The sequence below is a fragment of the Eleginops maclovinus genome, chromosome 6, assembly GCF_036324505.1.
Source record: "Eleginops maclovinus isolate JMC-PN-2008 ecotype Puerto Natales chromosome 6, JC_Emac_rtc_rv5, whole genome shotgun sequence".
Taxonomy (NCBI): domain Eukaryota; kingdom Metazoa; phylum Chordata; class Actinopteri; order Perciformes; family Eleginopidae; genus Eleginops; species Eleginops maclovinus.
The window spans coordinates 17,918,707-17,937,748 of NC_086354.1; the positions used below are offsets into that span (position 1 = coordinate 17,918,707).

General features: G+C 38.6%; 2 protein-coding genes across 2 annotated transcripts; both read left to right on the forward strand.

Annotated features, from left to right (window-relative positions):
- Window positions 1-345: 345 nt before the first annotated feature.
- Window positions 346-3,463, forward strand: LOC134866026 (ubiquitin-conjugating enzyme E2 D2-like). The gene is made up of 6 exons (XM_063885920.1): window positions 346-377; window positions 2,168-2,240; window positions 2,351-2,496; window positions 2,922-3,002; window positions 3,040-3,174; window positions 3,346-3,463. Exons 1-6 carry the CDS (start codon window positions 346-348, stop codon window positions 3,461-3,463), a joined length of 585 nt encoding a protein of 194 aa, XP_063741990.1.
- Window positions 3,464-4,706: 1,243 nt separating this feature from the next.
- Window positions 4,707-17,359, forward strand: LOC134866491 (uncharacterized). The gene is made up of 26 exons (XM_063886696.1): window positions 4,707-4,761; window positions 4,918-4,951; window positions 5,429-5,558; window positions 6,172-6,336; window positions 6,486-6,623; window positions 6,767-6,918; window positions 7,092-7,195; window positions 7,290-7,479; window positions 7,965-8,093; window positions 8,402-8,545; window positions 9,945-10,080; window positions 10,266-10,416; window positions 10,532-10,674; window positions 11,149-11,260; window positions 11,956-12,019; window positions 12,121-12,324; window positions 12,421-12,566; window positions 13,024-13,142; window positions 13,687-13,808; window positions 13,911-14,008; window positions 14,888-15,024; window positions 15,149-15,273; window positions 15,414-15,559; window positions 15,663-15,765; window positions 15,868-16,004; window positions 16,200-17,359. Exons 3-26 carry the CDS (start codon window positions 5,429-5,431, stop codon window positions 16,315-16,317), a joined length of 3,213 nt encoding a protein of 1,070 aa, XP_063742766.1. The 5' UTR covers window positions 4,707-4,761; window positions 4,918-4,951; the 3' UTR covers window positions 16,318-17,359.
- Window positions 17,360-19,042: the final 1,683 nt, after the last annotated feature.

A 19,042-nucleotide genomic window follows, 5' to 3' on the forward strand; every position in this document is an offset into this window, starting at 1 on the left:
AAAAAAATAGGATTTGGTTTTTGTCATTTTTGAATAAAAAGCCATTTTTTGAAAATGTGGATATTATCACTTAATATGACAGAATACGATGTTTCCTACACCATGCAGCAATCCCCAGCTTTTTTGAGCAATGTTTGGCCAAGTTATGACGTTTTGAAAAGATGGGGTTAAAAACCCAAAATAAATTAGGATTTGGTTTTTCCCATTTTTGAAAAAAAAGCCATTTTTTGAAAATGTCGATATTATCACTTAATATGACAGAATACGATGTTACCTACACCATGCAGCAATCCCCAGCTTTTTTGAGCAATTTTTGGCCAAGTTATGATGTTTTAATTTTGAGCCATGGACTTTGTCATGTCTCAACAGGAGGGATGGTAGAGGAAATCAACCAGTATATCCATACATACGGATTCAATTCTTACTCGAAAAATGTTTGTAGAGCATGTTTGATATGTTGCAAACATAACTCTCAGGGCAATGTCAGGCCAAAACGTGGACGCTTCCCTAAAGCACAGTATCCATTTCAGATGATTCATATGGATTTTATCGAGCTTAACAAATGTAATAACCTACACTATTGTTTAGTTCTGATTTGCCCATTCTCCAAGTGGGTTGAAATAATACCTAGCAAGAAAGCTGATTCCATAACAGTAGCTAAAGCTCTATGCAAACATATTATCCCATATTATGGGATCTCTGAGACAATATATAGTGATAATGGTCCGAATTTTGTAAATAAGGTAATCACACAGATGACACAGCATTTAGGCATCACGTTAAAAAACCATTGTTCATATCATCCACAAAGTGCAGGACTAGTAGAACGAACTAACGGCACTGTGAAGTTAAGACTAAGGAAAACAATGGAACAAACAGGTAGATCCTGGCCTGAATGTCTAGATCTAGTAAAGCTATACATGAGAATAACTCCTACTGAGCAGGGACTAACCCCATTTGAGATAGTACATGGAAGACCCTTTAGATTACCCATGTTTTGCGATGATGAAGAAATAGCAGAAGAAGAGAACACGTTCGCTGATTGGATGTTGAAAGTGCTAAAAGAGTGCAAATAATCTGCCAGATGATGATGTGTTGGTCCAACCCACACTGGGACGGCCCCTATAGAGTCATCTTATCGACCCCTACAGCTGTGAAAATCGGAAGTCTGGGTACTTATATACCCATATAGGGTGGAGTGACTTATAGCGTCACTCTGGTCTCAACCCAGTGAAGAAAACAACAGATCCATTCTTCAATTAGCAATGGTTGCAGGGTGGAAGGTCGTAGTGGGAGGTGTTTGTATCCTTTTGGGGATAAGTGGGCTTTTACTACAAGGGCTTACAACAGAAGAATCAGGACCGGAACGTCAAAAGAGATGGCTCACTGAAAATGATCCATGGTTTCATACTAACGTCACACATCTATGATTTCAAGCTTAATTGCAAGAGTGTTCTCCAGCTATGTTCTCTTACAGCAAATGGACCCAGACAAAATGGTCATTTGGAAGAATCCAATGTGTAAATGATACGTTCATCGAAAATGTGAATAACAAGTGATGATATGTAGAACCCCTGACATCGTGATTTCCAAAATGATTAACAGGAGGGAATGTTAGGGAACTTAAGAATATAATCATTGTGTAAATACTGATTTACCTTGTAGTCCAGTGTGACTGTCATGTCATTATGTTTTCCATATTATTGTTAATACATTTATTCTCCATTACTGTATTAACCAACTGCCAGTAGTTTTCCACTAGCTATAGAACAATACCCATGTAGTCTGCATAAGACACACAGGGTGAACCTTCAGAACTGGTTTGAGCCAGTTCTGCTTCCTCTAATTTGTATCTTGTATTTGTGAAGATAAGGACAAAGAATCCTCTCTACTCACATCCCTGCACCCACTCACACCAGATAGTACGTGATCATGTTGTACAACCTTGAAATTTAATAAAACTGATTGCAAGGGAGCCCACGGAGGTTGGCTGAGTCCAGGTGAAGAGCTTACAACTCTAAGACCCTGACCCGACCCCCTTGCAGCAAGTAAAACTTTAAACGTTTGTATTCGCCTTGCTTTGTTCACTTTGTATTATGATCCTTTTAGTAAACAGCGCTATGTTTGGAGCAGGAGGTTAATCATTTATTGCCTCTAAACCCAACAGCGTGTTTGAGCTGTACTGCCAGTTTGGTCCTGACTACCCATTCAAGCCTCCACTCGTCCACTTTGTCACAACCGTTTCCTGACAAAATACAAATAACTGACCATTAAAAAAAGTTTCCCTTATAATACGCAGAAAGACATTGCAGTTGTTCGTCACTAACGTTTTTTCTTAACATGACGACAGGTGTACCACTGCAATGTCAACAGTGTGGGCCGCATCTGCCACAACTTATTTGACTGCAACTACAACACGCACATCACCATGAGAGAGATCCTAGACGCAGTGTACGGACTGCGGATCATCCCTGAGCCTGAGGATCCGCTGGACAGGTGAGATGTATATTTATGTTATCTATGGTGGAAATTTGGAGCTCATTTTGAAAGTCCCAATGTTTGAGTTATTTTATTTTGGAAGAAAGGGCAATTTTCTTGTTCAGAATAGCCTCAGCACACAACATATTGCTCCTAAACAAACACAAAATCAGTGTTTATTGTCCATGATACAAACAAGTGAAGTGAAGCAAGATAATAACTGGTGCAGCTGCTGCCCTATTTCATTCTGTGAGGTGGAAGAGGATAAGGACAAGCAATTTAGGTTTACGAAAACACATTAACATAAGCAGTGAAAGTAAAGCCTTTTTCTCTACAGTAGCTCTTTGAAAATATACTGCCAGCTTTGTTTTTTCTTGGAGTTTAGATTGGAAAAGCTGTTAATTAAACGTAAAAGATGAAGTTGCTTTTTCCTTTTTTTGAAGCATTTTGGCTGAAGAATTCCTGACGTGCCGGGAGACGTATGATCGGGAAGCTGAGAAACACAGAAGAAATCTGATCTTAACATATGATTTTTATCTGTTCACTTTATTATTAAAAGAACCTGGTGAAAGCTGTTCCACAGTTTATACCCCAACATCTGATCTGTCCGCTTACCAAGAAGATGTTTGTTGATCCTGTGAAAATGGTGTATGGCACCGTGTATGAACGTATGGCCATTGAGGAACACCTGAAGCTGTGAGTTATCTGCTAGGAATGATTTCCCTGCCTGGAAAATAGCTGTTTAGAAATCACCTTCATTTTGATCTATTGAAAGGGCTGTCACAACGTTCAGATGTCAACGCTCGCAATTCATCTGGAAACCTCAACACTTTAAAAATGCTTCTTTGCTGTTAACTTACTTTGCAGACACCAGTACGATCTGACTGCCGGCCCAGGAAATGAGTTTGAAATGAGTGACATCAGAGCCGACCAGGACATGAAGAAAATGGTGATGGATCATCGCTCTCATCAAATTAGGTTCTAGGTTACAACAGTGAACCTTTAGTCAAGTTCACATATAAAAGGAAATGAACCCAGTTACTTTTCTTTTTATCTATGCGTTGTTTTTTGGCATTTGCTGACATCACTTTTCATTTTATATTTATATTTATATTTGTAGGAAAGTTTATATTTGTTCTATTGAGACATGTTTGTTTGGGGTTAGTTGTTTAACTTTTGATTGTTCAATGTCCTTTTGAATGTTGTCCTTTTTTCACAGTTTTATTACTAAAGTGTGTTGTCTCTAAAAAGCATGTTTTAGAGTATAGTGAATTAAGTTCATTGCATTTGTCTTACGACTGACTGTAGAATAATAAAGTTCTAGTGGTCGCCATGCCTTTATAAAAGCTTTGAAAAACACACTATTGTCTGAATGTGGCTGAATTTTGTGCCTTGAGTTTGACATTCTTGCCATAGACCAATCACTGCCTCCTTGGGGACGTCACACAACAGCAGAACCTGTAGCCATAAGTGTTCATCCAGCATCTATACGGAAAAACAAACCATTCATTACTGCCCCCAAAGTACCACTTGAGGGCGCCACAAGTCAGTCACAAAGTGTTCTTGTCTCTCCAACAAGGGTATTAACTTGAAGATGGTCTGTGGGAGTTATGTTGCACTATAGGACAATTCTTACACAGTGGTAACACATCACAGACTCACTATTATATTTGCTAGCATGATTACTTGGTAGATGCATACATTGATTTAATGTAGAATAATTACCAGTTGTGTTTGGATCCATTAAAAATAAACGAACTGTCAATCATTGAAAACAAGGAAAATGGGTGCATAAATCCTTTTAGTATTTTGATTGAAAATGCGTTGTGTTTAGCTACAGCAGATAACAAACAATGCCTTCCTGCTTTTATGATAAACACAAACACTACAAGGTAAACTGGACATTAGAAAATTACTCAACAAACTGATGTCTGTGGTTTGTGTAAATTGTAACCGTTAATGGTGGCTCTATTCATATAAGTTTCACAGAACCATGAAATCCCTAAATGAAAACATTATACAACACAGTATTGATATAACACTGAAAAGGATTTTTAATGCAAGTAGCCTACTGGCCAAAGATATCTAACCATATCCAGACATTTTATTAACATTACGACAGAACATGCGCCTATGACATGCCAAATCACTTATGAGTAACCCAAGTGATCCTGAAATGAAAACTTTCAGGAAGTGTTGCTTTTATTTGGGCTTTTTTAAGTTTCGTCTCCTCTGAAGCCAAACCTTCTGAACAGAAACTTGTGACCGTGTAGCAACAACCAGGTAAAATCGTTCCCTATTTTAGGGGGGGTTGACTGGATTAAATTCGACTTGATTTCAATTTATTTTCAAAACAGAACTTGTATTTTTTCACGAAACGACTCTATGGTATTGAATTTGTTGAATTCTCTTGCTGTTGTTGACGATTGCTGTCTACAGACTGGGCTTGACCGATGACGCCGCTGTAACAAAAGTAAGAACGGTTCGTTCTTTTTGTTTTATTATCATACTTTACGGTTTGAACTTATCACTTTGAGCATTAAGGAAAATGGTGTAAGTGTAAAAAAAAAGTAAGGAAGCTAAATGTACTTTTACTTAAACTTAATATGCTACTCAAAATCGTATCTATAGGATATTCCTTTCCATTGTTGCTAGCGTAACCCTAATTGTTTTAAAGAAGGTAGGAGTTGGTTACCTGGCTTTCTAAGCTTCCGCTGTATTTATATTTTTTGTATTTAAATGTTTGCAAAGCAACTATGGTCACAGAGTACATCATTCCATAATTAAGGCAATACAGTCGTATCGTTATCTCAGTCGTCATCACAAATGGCCTGTCATGGGATAGGAGAGTTGGCCATATCACTCTGGGCCCCTTTTATTATTTGAGTAATGAACTATTCTATTCTTCTTGCCTTCCCTGTAAATAATGTATGTTGATGTGTTTGTTTAGATGGATGCAATACTCAACACACTTAAGCAGTTCAGGCTTGAGTCTTACTGCGACCAGTTGGTCCAGTTGGGCGTTAAGGATAGAAGAGATTTCCTGGATAGTGTTACAGATGAAGATCTGGACACCATGGGTGAGATAAACTTCAACTTGAAATCAAACATTGTAAAAACAGGCACCTGACACTCAGTAGCAAACAATAACACCTACAGTACATCTAGTGTTTTTAAGCCTGGAGATGTAATTCATCATTCCTTTTTATTAAAGGGGTAGTTCAGAATTTTGGACATGGGACCTCATTTCCAAGTGAGCCAGTGTGCTATTTATCAGTGGAGACTGTTTTCAACACTCCACTGATAAATAGCACACTTGGAAATGAGTTCGTATGTCCACAATTCTGAACTACCCCTTTAAGGACCATCACATTACTAAAAAAAATATGAACCATGTAGGCCTACAGGGCAATTCAACTGTAGTAAATACCTTTTTGTGACGTTTTATCCGTTAAAAATGTCACTTGCTGACACTGTCAAAGGTTTTGTAGGATATAGTTTGTGTCATAATTTCAAGATAGCAGTTATTTCTACAGTGTTCTTATAGGTGTTATCCTAACTGTACATACAAAGTCATTCACACTTCACATTCAATGAACAACTCAAAGTGAAATAAAACAAGTATTTTTGAATGAACTGTTTCTTTAATTATAAAAAATAATATACTTATTGAATTATATACTGGAATTTCAGGTTTTAGTCGTGTGGAGAAGAACCGCTTTTCAGCGATGAAAAGCTTTCTTCAAAGAGCTCCGGAGCAGCAGCAGGTTCAAACTGTGACGCCTGTGCACAAATCATTAAAGTCGTTCTGTCTGCAGTACACATACCCCAAATGTGCTCAACCCAAAAAAATTACAGGTAAAGGAACTTATATTTTTATCATCTACTTGTTATCATTAGATGAACCTGGGATAGCCACTGCCGCAAAATAGCCCAGACAGATGGCTGTGTTGTGTTAGAAATGAGACGTGGTCCTTCTGCAGACACTGGTTATTTTGATCTTACAGATATGGACCCAGCAAAAAACACAGTCGAGGATCTGATGTTGAGGATCTGCCATCTTGAAAGCATTGGTAACTCTAAAGGAGTCTGTCTCTACACCATCGATGGGATGCCTTTGACAGATGACCCCTTCTTCAACACATGTGAGTGAACCTGAACACCTTTTACAACAATGACTAAGAGGGTGTTGGAGCATCCGTAATGTTGAACCACAACTCTGTTTATGGTAAGAAAGTGTTTGTTAACAAATCCATGTGTCACTTCAAATGTTGTTTTGCTCACACAGGGTCTTTGAAAGACAGACATATTGAAAATGGAGCTGTGATTTATGCCATTTTTACGCCAAGGGAAAACCTGAAACAGGCTCCTCAAATACCAAAGCGAGAGGTTGTTGAAACCTATGGAGGCGATATTGTTCGATGCCACATCATGCTTAAGGTGCATCTAAACTTTATTGGTGATTAAGCAACTAATGAAGATATTACCAACTGATACCATGTGTATGAAATAATGATACAAGCTGTATTTCTTTGATTTATGACCCTATTCACTGACCATATTATACAGTATACTGACTATCCAGCTAATTTGTATTTATTTATTGCATACAGGGAATCCTTCAAGTGACAGTGAAGTTGGCAAGTGACACAATATCGAGTCTGAGACTTAAGCTGGCTAACAAAAGTGGAATCCCAGCACATGTCCTTCATTACAAGTAACCATCTAATCATCACACCAATGCTGATTCTTCTTTCTCAATGCAGTCAGATTTAATTTCTTACACAGTACTTGTGTTCTCATCTTTACAGAGGTCCCCATGGTGTTGATGACACTCTGGAAAGTTGTGGGATCTCTGAAGCGTCAACCGTTAGCTTCACTTTGTCCACATTTCCCGACGAGACTTCATTCGACGAGACATTCTTCATTAATGATTGTTTGCCCTCAGTCCCACAAACCCAGAAAGGAATCAGTTTGTTCCTGTCCTCACTTTATGCTGTTGTAAGTTTCAATGTATAGAATATTATCAGTACACATTTCAGAATCACTCCACAACTATTGGATGAATTGCTATAATATTAATTGTCCCCATCAGAAGGAATCAGAATTACTCTTGTGATTGATTCACTTTTAATCTATCATATTTAAACTAAGTCCAAGTTGTCAAATACTTTGAGCTGTGACTTCAACTGCCAATTGCATTCATTGCTTAATGCTGATAAGCAAATATCACATTGCTAAAATGCTCAACTAGGGGGATAGTAATGATACAGATTATACTTGTTTAGCCTCAGCATTTTAGCACTGTCATTGTGTGCATTGCAAGTCTTAGATGTGGTTGGTATTGATTTTTTTCAAATGAATGTTTTTAAAGCCTCCTGTCGACAGATATTGTAAATTAAATTTTTACATACAAACACAATGCATTTGGTCCTTGTACATACAGTACATGTATGTTACAATTCTAATATTTCTTCTTTTTCTAGAAAAGTAATTTTAGACCAAAGCTGGAGAAACTGATTGCCTACATACGGAGACTGACTGGATGTCACCCTCTCGCCCAAAGTTTGTATCAGTTGATCTGCAGGAATGAAAGAATAACCAGGAACCAGAAGGTAAACAATAGAGCAATATTTTTCCAATTCAATATCCATTGTACTTTTTGAAATTTGTGTTCTCATGTGTGGTGTTACATTTTGACGATAGAGCATTAAACAACTAGTGCTGTAAAACATCAAACACAAATCTCTTCATCTTTGTTATATTTGTCACAGCAGCAGATTTAGTTCAAATTATCTTCAAGGTTTCAGGAAAGATGCTTTTCTACAATTTGGGTAAATTGAACCTTGACACAGAAATGTGTGCTTTCTGTCAGGTCCCCTTTCTTCAGACATACTGTTTTTTTGTTTTGTTGTTGCTTTAGATTGCAGTGGTAGAAGGCTTGTACATACTCTTCAGAGAGCTTCTGCCTCAGCATGGAAGACAACAAGGAGAGAAACTCATTAAGGACCTGGATGTCTTTGAGAATTCACTGTACTGCTGGGCACATCTCCTATCAGAAGCAAAGGTATGAGGATACTGAGGCTTGACCAAAATGGCTCATGTGGGGTTGAATAAATAATTATGTGTAGTGAAATTCGTCCACAAGTGCCAGAGTTTTTTTGTTGGTAAGGGATAGCCACTAATATTTAGATAATAGGCTACACGGCTTGATCATGTTGAGTTAAATTCCAAAAATGCATGTTGACAACTAAGAGGTCACCTATTATGCAAATTGCACTTTTTGATTACTTTTATGCATAAATATTTGTCCAGGGTGTGTCAGGAGACACTGTAAAAACAGAAAATACAATCCTCTCTCATTTCCTCCTTACCCACACCTCTAAAAATGGGGGTACAACGGAGCTGGTCCAGATTTACTGCAGACTGGACGTAATAGCCAATGTGGGCTGACTTTACATTGAACTCCTGGCAACATTCCAACCTATCGTCCCCCATACAGTATTCAGTCGGTCAGTCTGAATCCCCTCCCGTAGCACCTCTGTGTGTCTGTGTATTCGGCAGGAGGGACTTGTTGTATATGTAATACATATAAAGGCACTGTTCTAGCGGTATACACTGAATAAAGATGTCAAGACCTATAATCAGGGTTTGAGTTATGTGGGAGCCAATGGGAGCTGAGCTCCAATAAGCAGGGGCCTGAGCTGCTATGGAAGCAGTAAAATCATACATTGGTGGGGTCCGCTAATACATTACCAATAACCATTATTTTATTCACAAATAATGTATTTTCCAAAAGAACTACGCATCGTATTTTCTCTTGAATGATAATATGCCTGCACTTCACCTCCATGGTGCGCAATAAAATATTGCGCAACCTAAGCCTTTGAGCGTGCTGCGCAAGCCTGAAGAAGAAACCGTTAACTGATATTCAAATATATTGACAAGAAAGTAGGCTAGCAGACTAGCTACCGTTAGTTTTAAAGAAACCCATAAAGCTCAGATTATAACTCGAACCCTGCCTATAATATACACTGCCTGGTCCAAAAAAAGGTCACACACTAATATTCGTTGGACCGCCTTTAGCTTTGATTACGGCATGCATTCGCTATGGCATCGTTTCCACAAGCTTCAGCAATGTCACAACATTTATTTCTGTCTTGCATTAATTTTTCGCCAAGATCTTGTATTGATGACGGGAGATTCGGACCGTGCCATCAGGGAAGAAAAAATCCATTGATCGAATAACCTGGTCATTCAGTATATTCAAGTAGTCAGCTGACTTAATTCTTTGGGGACATAACGTTGCTGAACCTAGACCAGACCAACTGCAGCAACCCCACATCATAGCGCTGCACACACACAGGCTTGTGACCTTTTTTTTGGCCGGGCAGTGTATAATATATGCCTAAAAAGAGTTTAATAAGAGACCTTTAAGTAATGATCACCTTGCCTTTTTTTGAAAGAAACTGGCAGGACACCATGAGAACTACGCACCAATCACTCTGACGTCTGAAGATGGCAGCCGCTTCTCTGAACCAGTCAGAGTGCCTGGAGTACCCGGAGCCTTTGAATTAGCTTATGTTTGCCAGAAAATCAAAGGTAAAACTGTCATAAATGTATCATACAGTACATAAAGATGTGTACAAGAGGCTTATTATAGAAGATCTATTAAAAAGGAAGCAGAGGCCCTTATGAGATAATTCCTTTATGAAAGGAAGAGTAAAAAATAAGTTGTTACTGAATGGTGCTGTTATCAACTACATTTCATTTTCTTTCCTTTTTAGATAAAGAGAAAATTCCCAACTGCACTGAAGAGGTTTTGCGTCTAACATCAGTAAAGAGAGCCACTGACATTCAGAAAGTCCTGCTCAGTATGCCTCCATTCGTCAGAACCTATCCTCTGTGGATTCACAAGGACACGACGACTGGTCAGAAGTATGTATCAACAGTTTTACTTTTCTAAATACAACTTCAATGAGATGCTTTTCTCCTTTGTCTGTTGCAGTTTGACCTGGCTATGTTTTTATTAACCTGTACAATTAAATTAAAGCTTTAAGATCAACAATGAGAAGACTTTTGGAAGTATGGTGGAAGAATTAAAATCTCCCACCAATCAATACCTCAATGTGACCCCACCTCTGCGTTTGAAGGATCTAGGATTTTGTGAAGCACGCCTTGTTCTCCTGAGTGAAGGTACTCAAATCAAAATTTAAGTTTTAACCTCTCTCTCATTTTCATCTGCAGTCTCTGGGCAGGTTATTACAAAGAGTGGCCTAAAATTATCGATACAATGCTTCAACAAGTAATACAGAGCAACACAACATTCTATGATAAAATACATTACATAATTCCATTTCATAAAAGCAGTGCCACAGATCATGTGGTTAGGTGACTTATCATTGCAGGTTTGATTTGTAGGACAAAATGGCAATGAATGATGTGCATTCATTTGATAGCTATAGATACTTTGATTTTACATACAAAATATCATCTTACAATTATGCATTATTTATAGTTTAATGTTAATAGTATGCACCTTATTCTCGACCAGTCTAAACAAAACTTCACAATGGTTTCTATATTGCTGCTGACATTAATGTTTCATGTTCAGCAAACTTTGTAATGTATTTTCTTTTAATTAGTATGTTTTATTTCCCCCTTTGTCAGACAATATTGGCGTGTTTTGGTCAAAAGACAAGTGTTCCCCTGATATGATCAAGGTCCTTGATTGTTTGGACGGCAAACAAAAAACAGTGGATGTGAATGTGTTGGCAGCCAGGTAAGCTCCTTTAAGGTATCTTGTATTCAACTTTCAAAAAAATAAATATATATATATATATATATATATAAAAATATAAGCATCATTGGGTATATGAAAGGTGCTATATAAATGTAAGTAATTATTATTATTATTATTATTATTATTATTATTATTATTATTATTATTATTATTATTATAATATACAGTATTTCGTCACATCAGAGCATAAAAAAAAGTTGAGACCTGCAGACTATTCTTTTTTCAAATCATTCACAAAATCAAGAACTCAAGTACAATTTTGACCAGCACCTTCGTTGGCATCCTCTGTATAACCTTATACACATCCTAAAGTGTTTAGGCCTCTGTGCCAGCGATAGATTAGGTTTTTTTCAGCTTGTCCTATTGTGACCATGATATCTCAGGGATGCTTCAAGTAAAAAAATAATAATTTGTCACAAGTTCAACTTTTACTCAAGGACAAACCTGGTGGGCAAAGTTTAAGGTCACTGTGACCTCACTCCACCATTTGGCAATAACTCAAGAATACTAATATTTACAATCTTACGTGGTACAGTATGTACAGTACAGTTCTAACCAGAGCCACAATGTTGCTGCTGTTGTTGTTATTTATTGATATTGTATGGACCTCTTTAAATTCACAATACTATTGTGCTGACAGTTGACTGCTGAACTTTCTTTGACATTGAACACAGGACTGGTGATCATGGGGATGGCCGGGCATTTGTCACAACCAGGACTCCAAAAGAGGCTATACTGGTAACTTTTTCTGTCTCTCCTTTGAACGTGTCTTTGAATGTGGGACTGACAGGGCTGTACACATCAATACAAATATTTTTCTCGATTTGAATCTTTATTAGGTGCTGATAGACACAAGCTCCTCCATGGAAGAAGAGTGCTATGAAAGTGCAGAAATACGGAAGATCAACGCTGTGAAAGAGCTCTTTGACAACTTTGCAACGAGGACCATGGCTTATGATTTTTATCACATCATCGGTCTTGTGAAGTTCGACTCCCTGGTGAAAGTGATTCACACATTCACAGAAAATCTGGAAACGTTCAAGGTAAAGTCAGTGTTTCTGTCTTAGAGTTGTCCTAAATTTAAGTACAGTTTATGCCTGGGTGTAAAGCAGTAATAAACCTCTTTTTCACATTTGTAGGAACACATGCGCAACATTGAAGCAAGTGGATGCACTCTGCTGTACGATGCTCTGCGGCGTGGGGCATCTGAGCTGGAAAAGGTCAAGACGAGGTTTCCAGATTGTAGACTCCGCATCATGTGTCTCACTGATGGAAATGATTCTGGGTACATTTTTTCTTCTAAACATTTGATGTTAGGAACCATGACAAATATTTTAACGGAGCTGAAGTCTTAATCTCAATCTTTTGAGGCAGTGGCTTAGTCTGTAAGGGCTTGGACTGGGGTCCAAAGGGTCGCCAGTTCAGGTTTGGACCAAAAAATGGAGTGAGCTGGTAGCTGGAGAGGTGCCAGTTCTCCTCCTGAGCCACTGCCGAGGTGCCCTTGAGCAAGGCACCAAACCCTGAAACTGCTCGCTGGTGCCGGGTACCTGGCAGCCTCCCTGCTCTGCCACCTCTCCTGCATGTGTATGGTTGTTTGTGCATGTACAGTGTATCATCTGTATATCATGTATATCCTCCCTGTGTGTAATGTGTGTAAACACTACAGAGTGGGGAAAGAAATATCCCTGTAAGGGATTAATAAAGTATATCTTCTTCTTCTTCTTCTTTTCCTCTTTCTGTAGATCCTCTATCGAGCCAGATGCAGTTACAGCCAAACTGTTGAAATCCAACATCGTTGTTGACTCAATCCTTCTTGGAAAGGTGGAGAATAACATGCTGCATGGAATCAGCAATGCAACAGGTATGGCCTCTTTTGAAAGAGAGCAATTTAAGTGAAATCCCTGTGAAATACTTTAGAATCGTGCTTAAAGAAATGTAATATATTGATTATGCAGTCTGCCAATTCAAGATATCTCATCACAATCCTCATTGAAGTGTTTTACTTAATGATGTTATCTATTATTTCCTGTTATGATAATTGCATGTCAAGTATTGAACACCAGAAGGCTCAAGCATATATACATATATATTGCCTCTGGTACAATATATAAGCTGGTTGCTAGGAGTCCTCCCAAATTTGCAGATCTTGGCTGAAAAAACTACGAATCACTGTTGAAGTCATTGCCACACAGTAATGACATTGTCTACATGAGGCTTGTAGAGAGCACAATCAAGTGTGTGCATCTGTGTTTTCTCACAATTAGCTTTTCAATTTTTAAGTAAACATCTTGTAAGGTGGGACACTGTATTGTATTTCAAAGATCTGTTTTGATTGACATGGAACATAAACAGATGTATATGCAGACACGTGTTCAATTCCCACCTCACTTCCACATTGCCTCCAGGTGGTTGCTGTTTCAAACCAAAGACAACCAAAGAGGGTCTGAAGCTCTTTGAGATTGAAACGGTTCTGTCTTTGGAGCAAAGGAAACTCAAGGAAAAGCTTGACCCCTCTTCCATCAGCAAGGTTATAAATTATAGATCATTATCCACCATTCTGTTGGAAGTGATTTAAAGTTATTCCATGGGTCATTGATGTGCTAATTCATTTGTTTTTGTGATTTTATAGCGTAGTTTGATAAGAATCTTTGCTACTCATGGGTATGACGAATGTCCAGAGACATCATTGCCAAGCCAGATCAACAGCAAAGTGACAGCGACAGAGAGGTGAGTAAGATAGGATGAGATATAACCTTAGTTGAGTGATGGAAACATCAGTTATATACTGTAGATGCTGATCATACACCTTGTCAAAAAAATGATACTATTCATCTGCTGATTACCCGGCCTGATGAGTTGACAGTGTCATCTTTGAAAAAATTGCATTGAACACACTTACAAAAAAGGTTTGTGTTGATCTGTGTAAACCTAATGAGACAAAGTCTTACAACCAACAAAGCTGTCACGGTTTTGTTAACAGGACCCAAATGCAGAGAAACAAGGGGAGGCAGGTATGGGTGTTCGAACTAAAAGCGAGCTTTGTTAAATAAAAGTTGTTACCAAATCACAAAAAGGCAAGGTACAACCAAGCAAATGAAAACTGTGACAAACCAAAAGACACTGTAGGACAAGGGAGGGTAAGCCAGGGAAATCCAGGACATGAAAAAGACTTGACTTGATACATGAAAGACGACGAGCGGACAAGAGACAAAAGGGGAACTAAGACTAAATACACAAGCCAGCTACACAAGACAAGACAGCAAGGGAGGAGAAACACAGGGACAACAGGTGAACACAATGACATAATCAGGCACAGAAGGGAAACTCAGACACGAAGTGAAACTAAACATGACACAAGAGGGGAAAACATTTCAAAAATAAAACAGGAAACAACAAACACAAAACAAGGATCATGACAAAAGCAGGTTTAAACCTATTCTTTACGGCGATGTTAACATGCTGTATAGAGCAATACCTTTGTTTATTATGTGTAATGGTTGGTATATACTCTTGGATTTCTGTTTTTAAATCACATAATCAGAGTTTATGTTTTATATACATATACATACTTTTTGCTTGATTTACTGTCTTTATATTGCTTGATAGTGCTCTCAAAAAGAAGATTAAGGAGTCCTGTAACACGAGGTTTTTGGAGAAGGACAAGCGTGTCCTGGAGGAGCTGAAGAGCCTGCACTGTAACCCACATCCCTTCTTCAGAGTCTTCCCCTCAGAGTCAGACTTCAGTAAGTGGCTTTTCTCTTATTTTGGTGTAATGCATTATTTATTCGTTTTTTTTGTATAATTATCTATACAAGCTGTACAGTATAATGAAGCAGCAAGGTTGAAAATGTGTTGTTATCTTCTCAGCGTTCTGGAGGATTCTCATGCAAGGCCCTCCTGACACACCGTATAAGAAAGGCGTGTTTGAGCTGTACTGCCAGTTTGGTCCTGACTATCCAGCCAAGCCTCCACTCGTCCGCTTTGTCACACCTGTATCCTGCCAAAATACAAATAACTGACCATTAAAAAAACGTTTCCTGCATAATACGCAGAAAGGCATTGCAGTTGTTCGTCACTAATAATGTAATGTAGTCTTTGCGAAATCCACGTGTTTTTCTTAACATGACGACAGGTGTACCACTGCAATGTCAACAGTGTGGGCCGCATCTGCCACAACTTATTTGACCGCAACTACAACGCACACATCACCATGAGAGAGATCCTAGACGCAGTGTACGGACTGCTGATCATCCCTGAGCCTGAGGATCCGCTGGACAGGTGAGATGTATACCATTTCATAAATGAGTCACCATTATGGGCCCTTAAGCACATTTTTACAAAGATATATTTTAATATTTAATTGACTTTGATTATTTTGAAGCATTTTGGCTGAAGAATTCCTGACGAGCCGTGAGACGTATGAACGAGAAGCTGAGAAACACACAGAGGAAACTGCAGGAAAGTCACTGGATGACATGGAGAAAGTAAATGGGTTCTTATGTATACATATGTGTGGTGGATATCACCTTGTTTTACATGTTGGGCCTTAACATAATTGGTTCTTTGTACTTTGTTTTTATCGAAAGAACCTGGTGGAGGCTGTTCCACAGTTTATACCCCAACATCTGATCTGTCCACTCACCAAGAAGATGTTTGTTGATCCTGTGAAAACGGTGTATGGCACCGTGTATGAACGCAAGGCAATTGAGGAACACCTTAAGCTGTGAGTTCATTTACTAGGAATGCATAACCTGTATTGAATACTACTGATCACTGTTGAGAAACTATATGGTTGTACAGTATAGGAATGATTCTTTTAAAGGCTTTAAAGCACAAAAATGAATCAGAAAATACTTTGCAATATTGTGGATTCACAACTCAAAAGTTGTATGCACAATCTCTAAATAATCTTTTCCAGACACCAGTACGATCCGACTGCCGGCCCAGGAAATGAGCTTGAAATGAACGACATCAGAGCCGACCAAGACATGAAGAAAATGGTGATGGATCATCGCTCTCGGCAAATTAGGTTCTAAGTAACGACTGTGAATATTTACATCAGGTTCACAAATAGAAGGAAATAAACCAGCTACTCCTAATTTGTTTTTATTGATACAACTTGCTCTTCTAACATTTGTTTTGGCTCTTGATCTGTTATGTTTGTTCGGAACGTTTGCCTGTTAATTCGTTCCTTTTGCTTCTGATTTTTACTCTCATACTACACCTTTTAAAAATGTTCTCTGTTGAGACGTGTGTTTGGGGTTAATTGTTTCTTTAACTTTTTATTGTTCTTCCTGTTCTACTCAACATAAAACATATAAGTGCATCAAGTTTTTAGCATTTTTCTTATCATATTGATATAGGAAGAATAAAGGCTTTTAGTGATGGATGCAGCATTTAAAAAATCCAAAACAGAGCACACCACACCTGTACTTTGTTTACAGAGGTGTACCAAGACGGACCACAGCGGTAAACACACACACGCACGCACGCACACACACTGAGCTTCTGTCCAGTGATTTGCCCCTGTTGTACGTGTTTGTTGTACACACAGCTCCACACGATGCAAACACTTCACTATCTCATCAAACTTGTTAAGACGGTATTGTCTGACAAAAAATGCACAATTCAACGAGCATTGCTAATTTACCATTGACGACTCTGTGCCATTTGCTTCCAAAAATCTTAAAGTACTTGTATGGGGATAAGGTGCTCTTTATCTTGTATTAGGTTTTTAATGTAAGTGTATTTCCTTGATCTCAAATGGACATTTATTACGCTAGAGAGTGCAATCTATTAGAACACTAAGATGAAAATATAGAATAAATGATTTTGTGTTGCTGCCCAAAAAGATAGGATTTATAGGTTTGTCTGCCTTCCTATTTTGTACTTTATTTTCAATACCTGTAACTGTCCTGTTGATTATGTATCAGTAGTATTTCCTTTGGCATGAATGTTTGACATATGCAGTACGACATGTATCATGGAAACCGTTCAGTCTGTATTGCTAATTAAGTGCTTTTAAAAACAATCATATAGCTGAAATAAAGTTCTACATGAACCACGGGACATTACAAAGGGCTGTTTGTTTCTCTAGCTTCTACCGCTTTGTCATTCGCTTGTTTTTTCTTTTCTTTCCACGTTGAGCTCAGATGTAGTTAGCTTTTTTATAAGCAGCACATTAGCATTTTGTAACTTTTTCTCCTGCTGTGCAGCGTCTGGCTCACAGAGGAGACAGGGTGGCAGAGATGGGAGGTGTGAGGTAATTGAAAATGCTAACACCTAATAATGACCCAGCACCAGCGTGTGATAGGTCAGCTATGCTAATCAAAGAAGAGTTAAAGAAAACCCCAGGAAAGATGAGACACCCAAATAGAGCAATGCATCTTCTCTAGTGAGCGGTGACAACCCCCCTCTCATCTCGAGAAATTATGACCAAAGGCCGCTTATGTTCTCGCTCATTGACTAGTCCATTCATAACCTGGACATCTTTGGGCCGGCTCACGTGCAGCAGCAGTTTGCAACCGCTCATAGCAATACATCCATCATGCTATCCCCCTCTCGCTCCATCAGTGACTGCAGGGGAGACTCTGACACCTTTTTATTTCTTCTCAGATCTCTGCGACTTGGCACACTCGGCTGTGGTCTGGTGTTATGTCTATGATGTCATTTTAAAGTCAAGTACCTGTCTTTAAAACAATGTGTTTACCTGTTACAGTAATAGACAGGGAAGTGAACGGCAGCCGCTGCTGGCTTCTTTGTGACCAAAAATGTAGACAGTCGCTTAAACATGTTTCAAATTTCACACATATTATTATTACTACAGCATTCAATGATATACTGTTTTTGGTTTGTTTGATATAAGATTGCCTAATTTTACCAATATGTTAAATATGTTAGCTTAACTGTTTAAAATATCCATGTTTGCTTTTTATTTTGAATGAGGTCATGTACCTTTCTGGGCGTAGAAAGTAAGAAGCCAAGTGTTAAATGTGACAATTACCCTTACATTTGGACCAACTTAAAATCTTGAAAAGTTGGGTATACTTTTGTTCAGGTCAATGCTTTTACACTGATTTCAAATGTAATGTACACGTGACTGAAATGCAATTCAAACTGTATGTTCAACATCAACCGACAAAAACACCTAACATGCTGTTTGCAATTTATTAATACTGAAGGTTTTGCTCTGGCCTTATAGACCCAGCACAAACATTTGCAGGATTTTAGAATTAGAAGAAGCCCTTAAACCAGGGTTTCTCCTTCTTCTTTTTCTTCTTGGAGATCTGGCTTTGAAGGTCTGTCAGCTGGGACTTCAAGGAGGACTCTGCTCTCTGCCATTCCTGTTCTTTCATCTGAAGATGAGATTTCAGCACGTCTGTGGTCTGAAGCAGATAATTTCTCCTCTTGGCACTCTTGCTCCTTCTCCTGCATATGCCTTTCATGCCTTAGTGAGGCCTGGAGGAGGGTTGATTTGCAGCTCTTCCACTGCTGCTCTTTCTTTTGCAGGGTCTGCAGTACGTGGTTTGAGGACTGGGGGAAGGTTGGCCTGTCCTGCTGCCACTTGAACCAGTGCTTCTTTTGCTTCTTTGGGAGGACTTGGCTCTCAATCTGAGACTTTAGGTGACTCTCAGCTTTCTGCCACACCTGCCTTTTTTTCAGCTGATCATATTTAAGCCTGTTTTTGTCCCGCAGGATGGTCAACCTTTCCTCGTCCAGCTGGGTGCAGTAACTCTGCATCTTCTGAACAGCCTCTTTCAG

Coding starts and splice junctions, on each gene's coding strand:
- LOC134866026 (XM_063885920.1), top strand. CDS start 346: ATGGACTTTGTCATGTCTCAACAGGAGGGATG. Junction 2,241..2,350: donor TCGTCCACTTTGTCACAACC/GTTTCCTGACAA, acceptor ACATGACGACAG/GTGTACCACTGCAATGTCAA. Junction 2,497..2,921: donor CCTGAGGATCCGCTGGACAG/GTGAGATGTATA, acceptor CTTTTTTTGAAG/CATTTTGGCTGAAGAATTCC.
- LOC134866491 (XM_063886696.1), top strand. CDS start 5,429: ATGGATGCAATACTCAACACACTTAAGCAGTTCAGGCTTGAGTCTTAC. Junction 13,143..13,686: donor TGGAATCAGCAATGCAACAG/GTATGGCCTCTT, acceptor CATTGCCTCCAG/GTGGTTGCTGTTTCAAACCA. Junction 15,274..15,413: donor TCGTCCGCTTTGTCACACCT/GTATCCTGCCAA, acceptor ACATGACGACAG/GTGTACCACTGCAATGTCAA.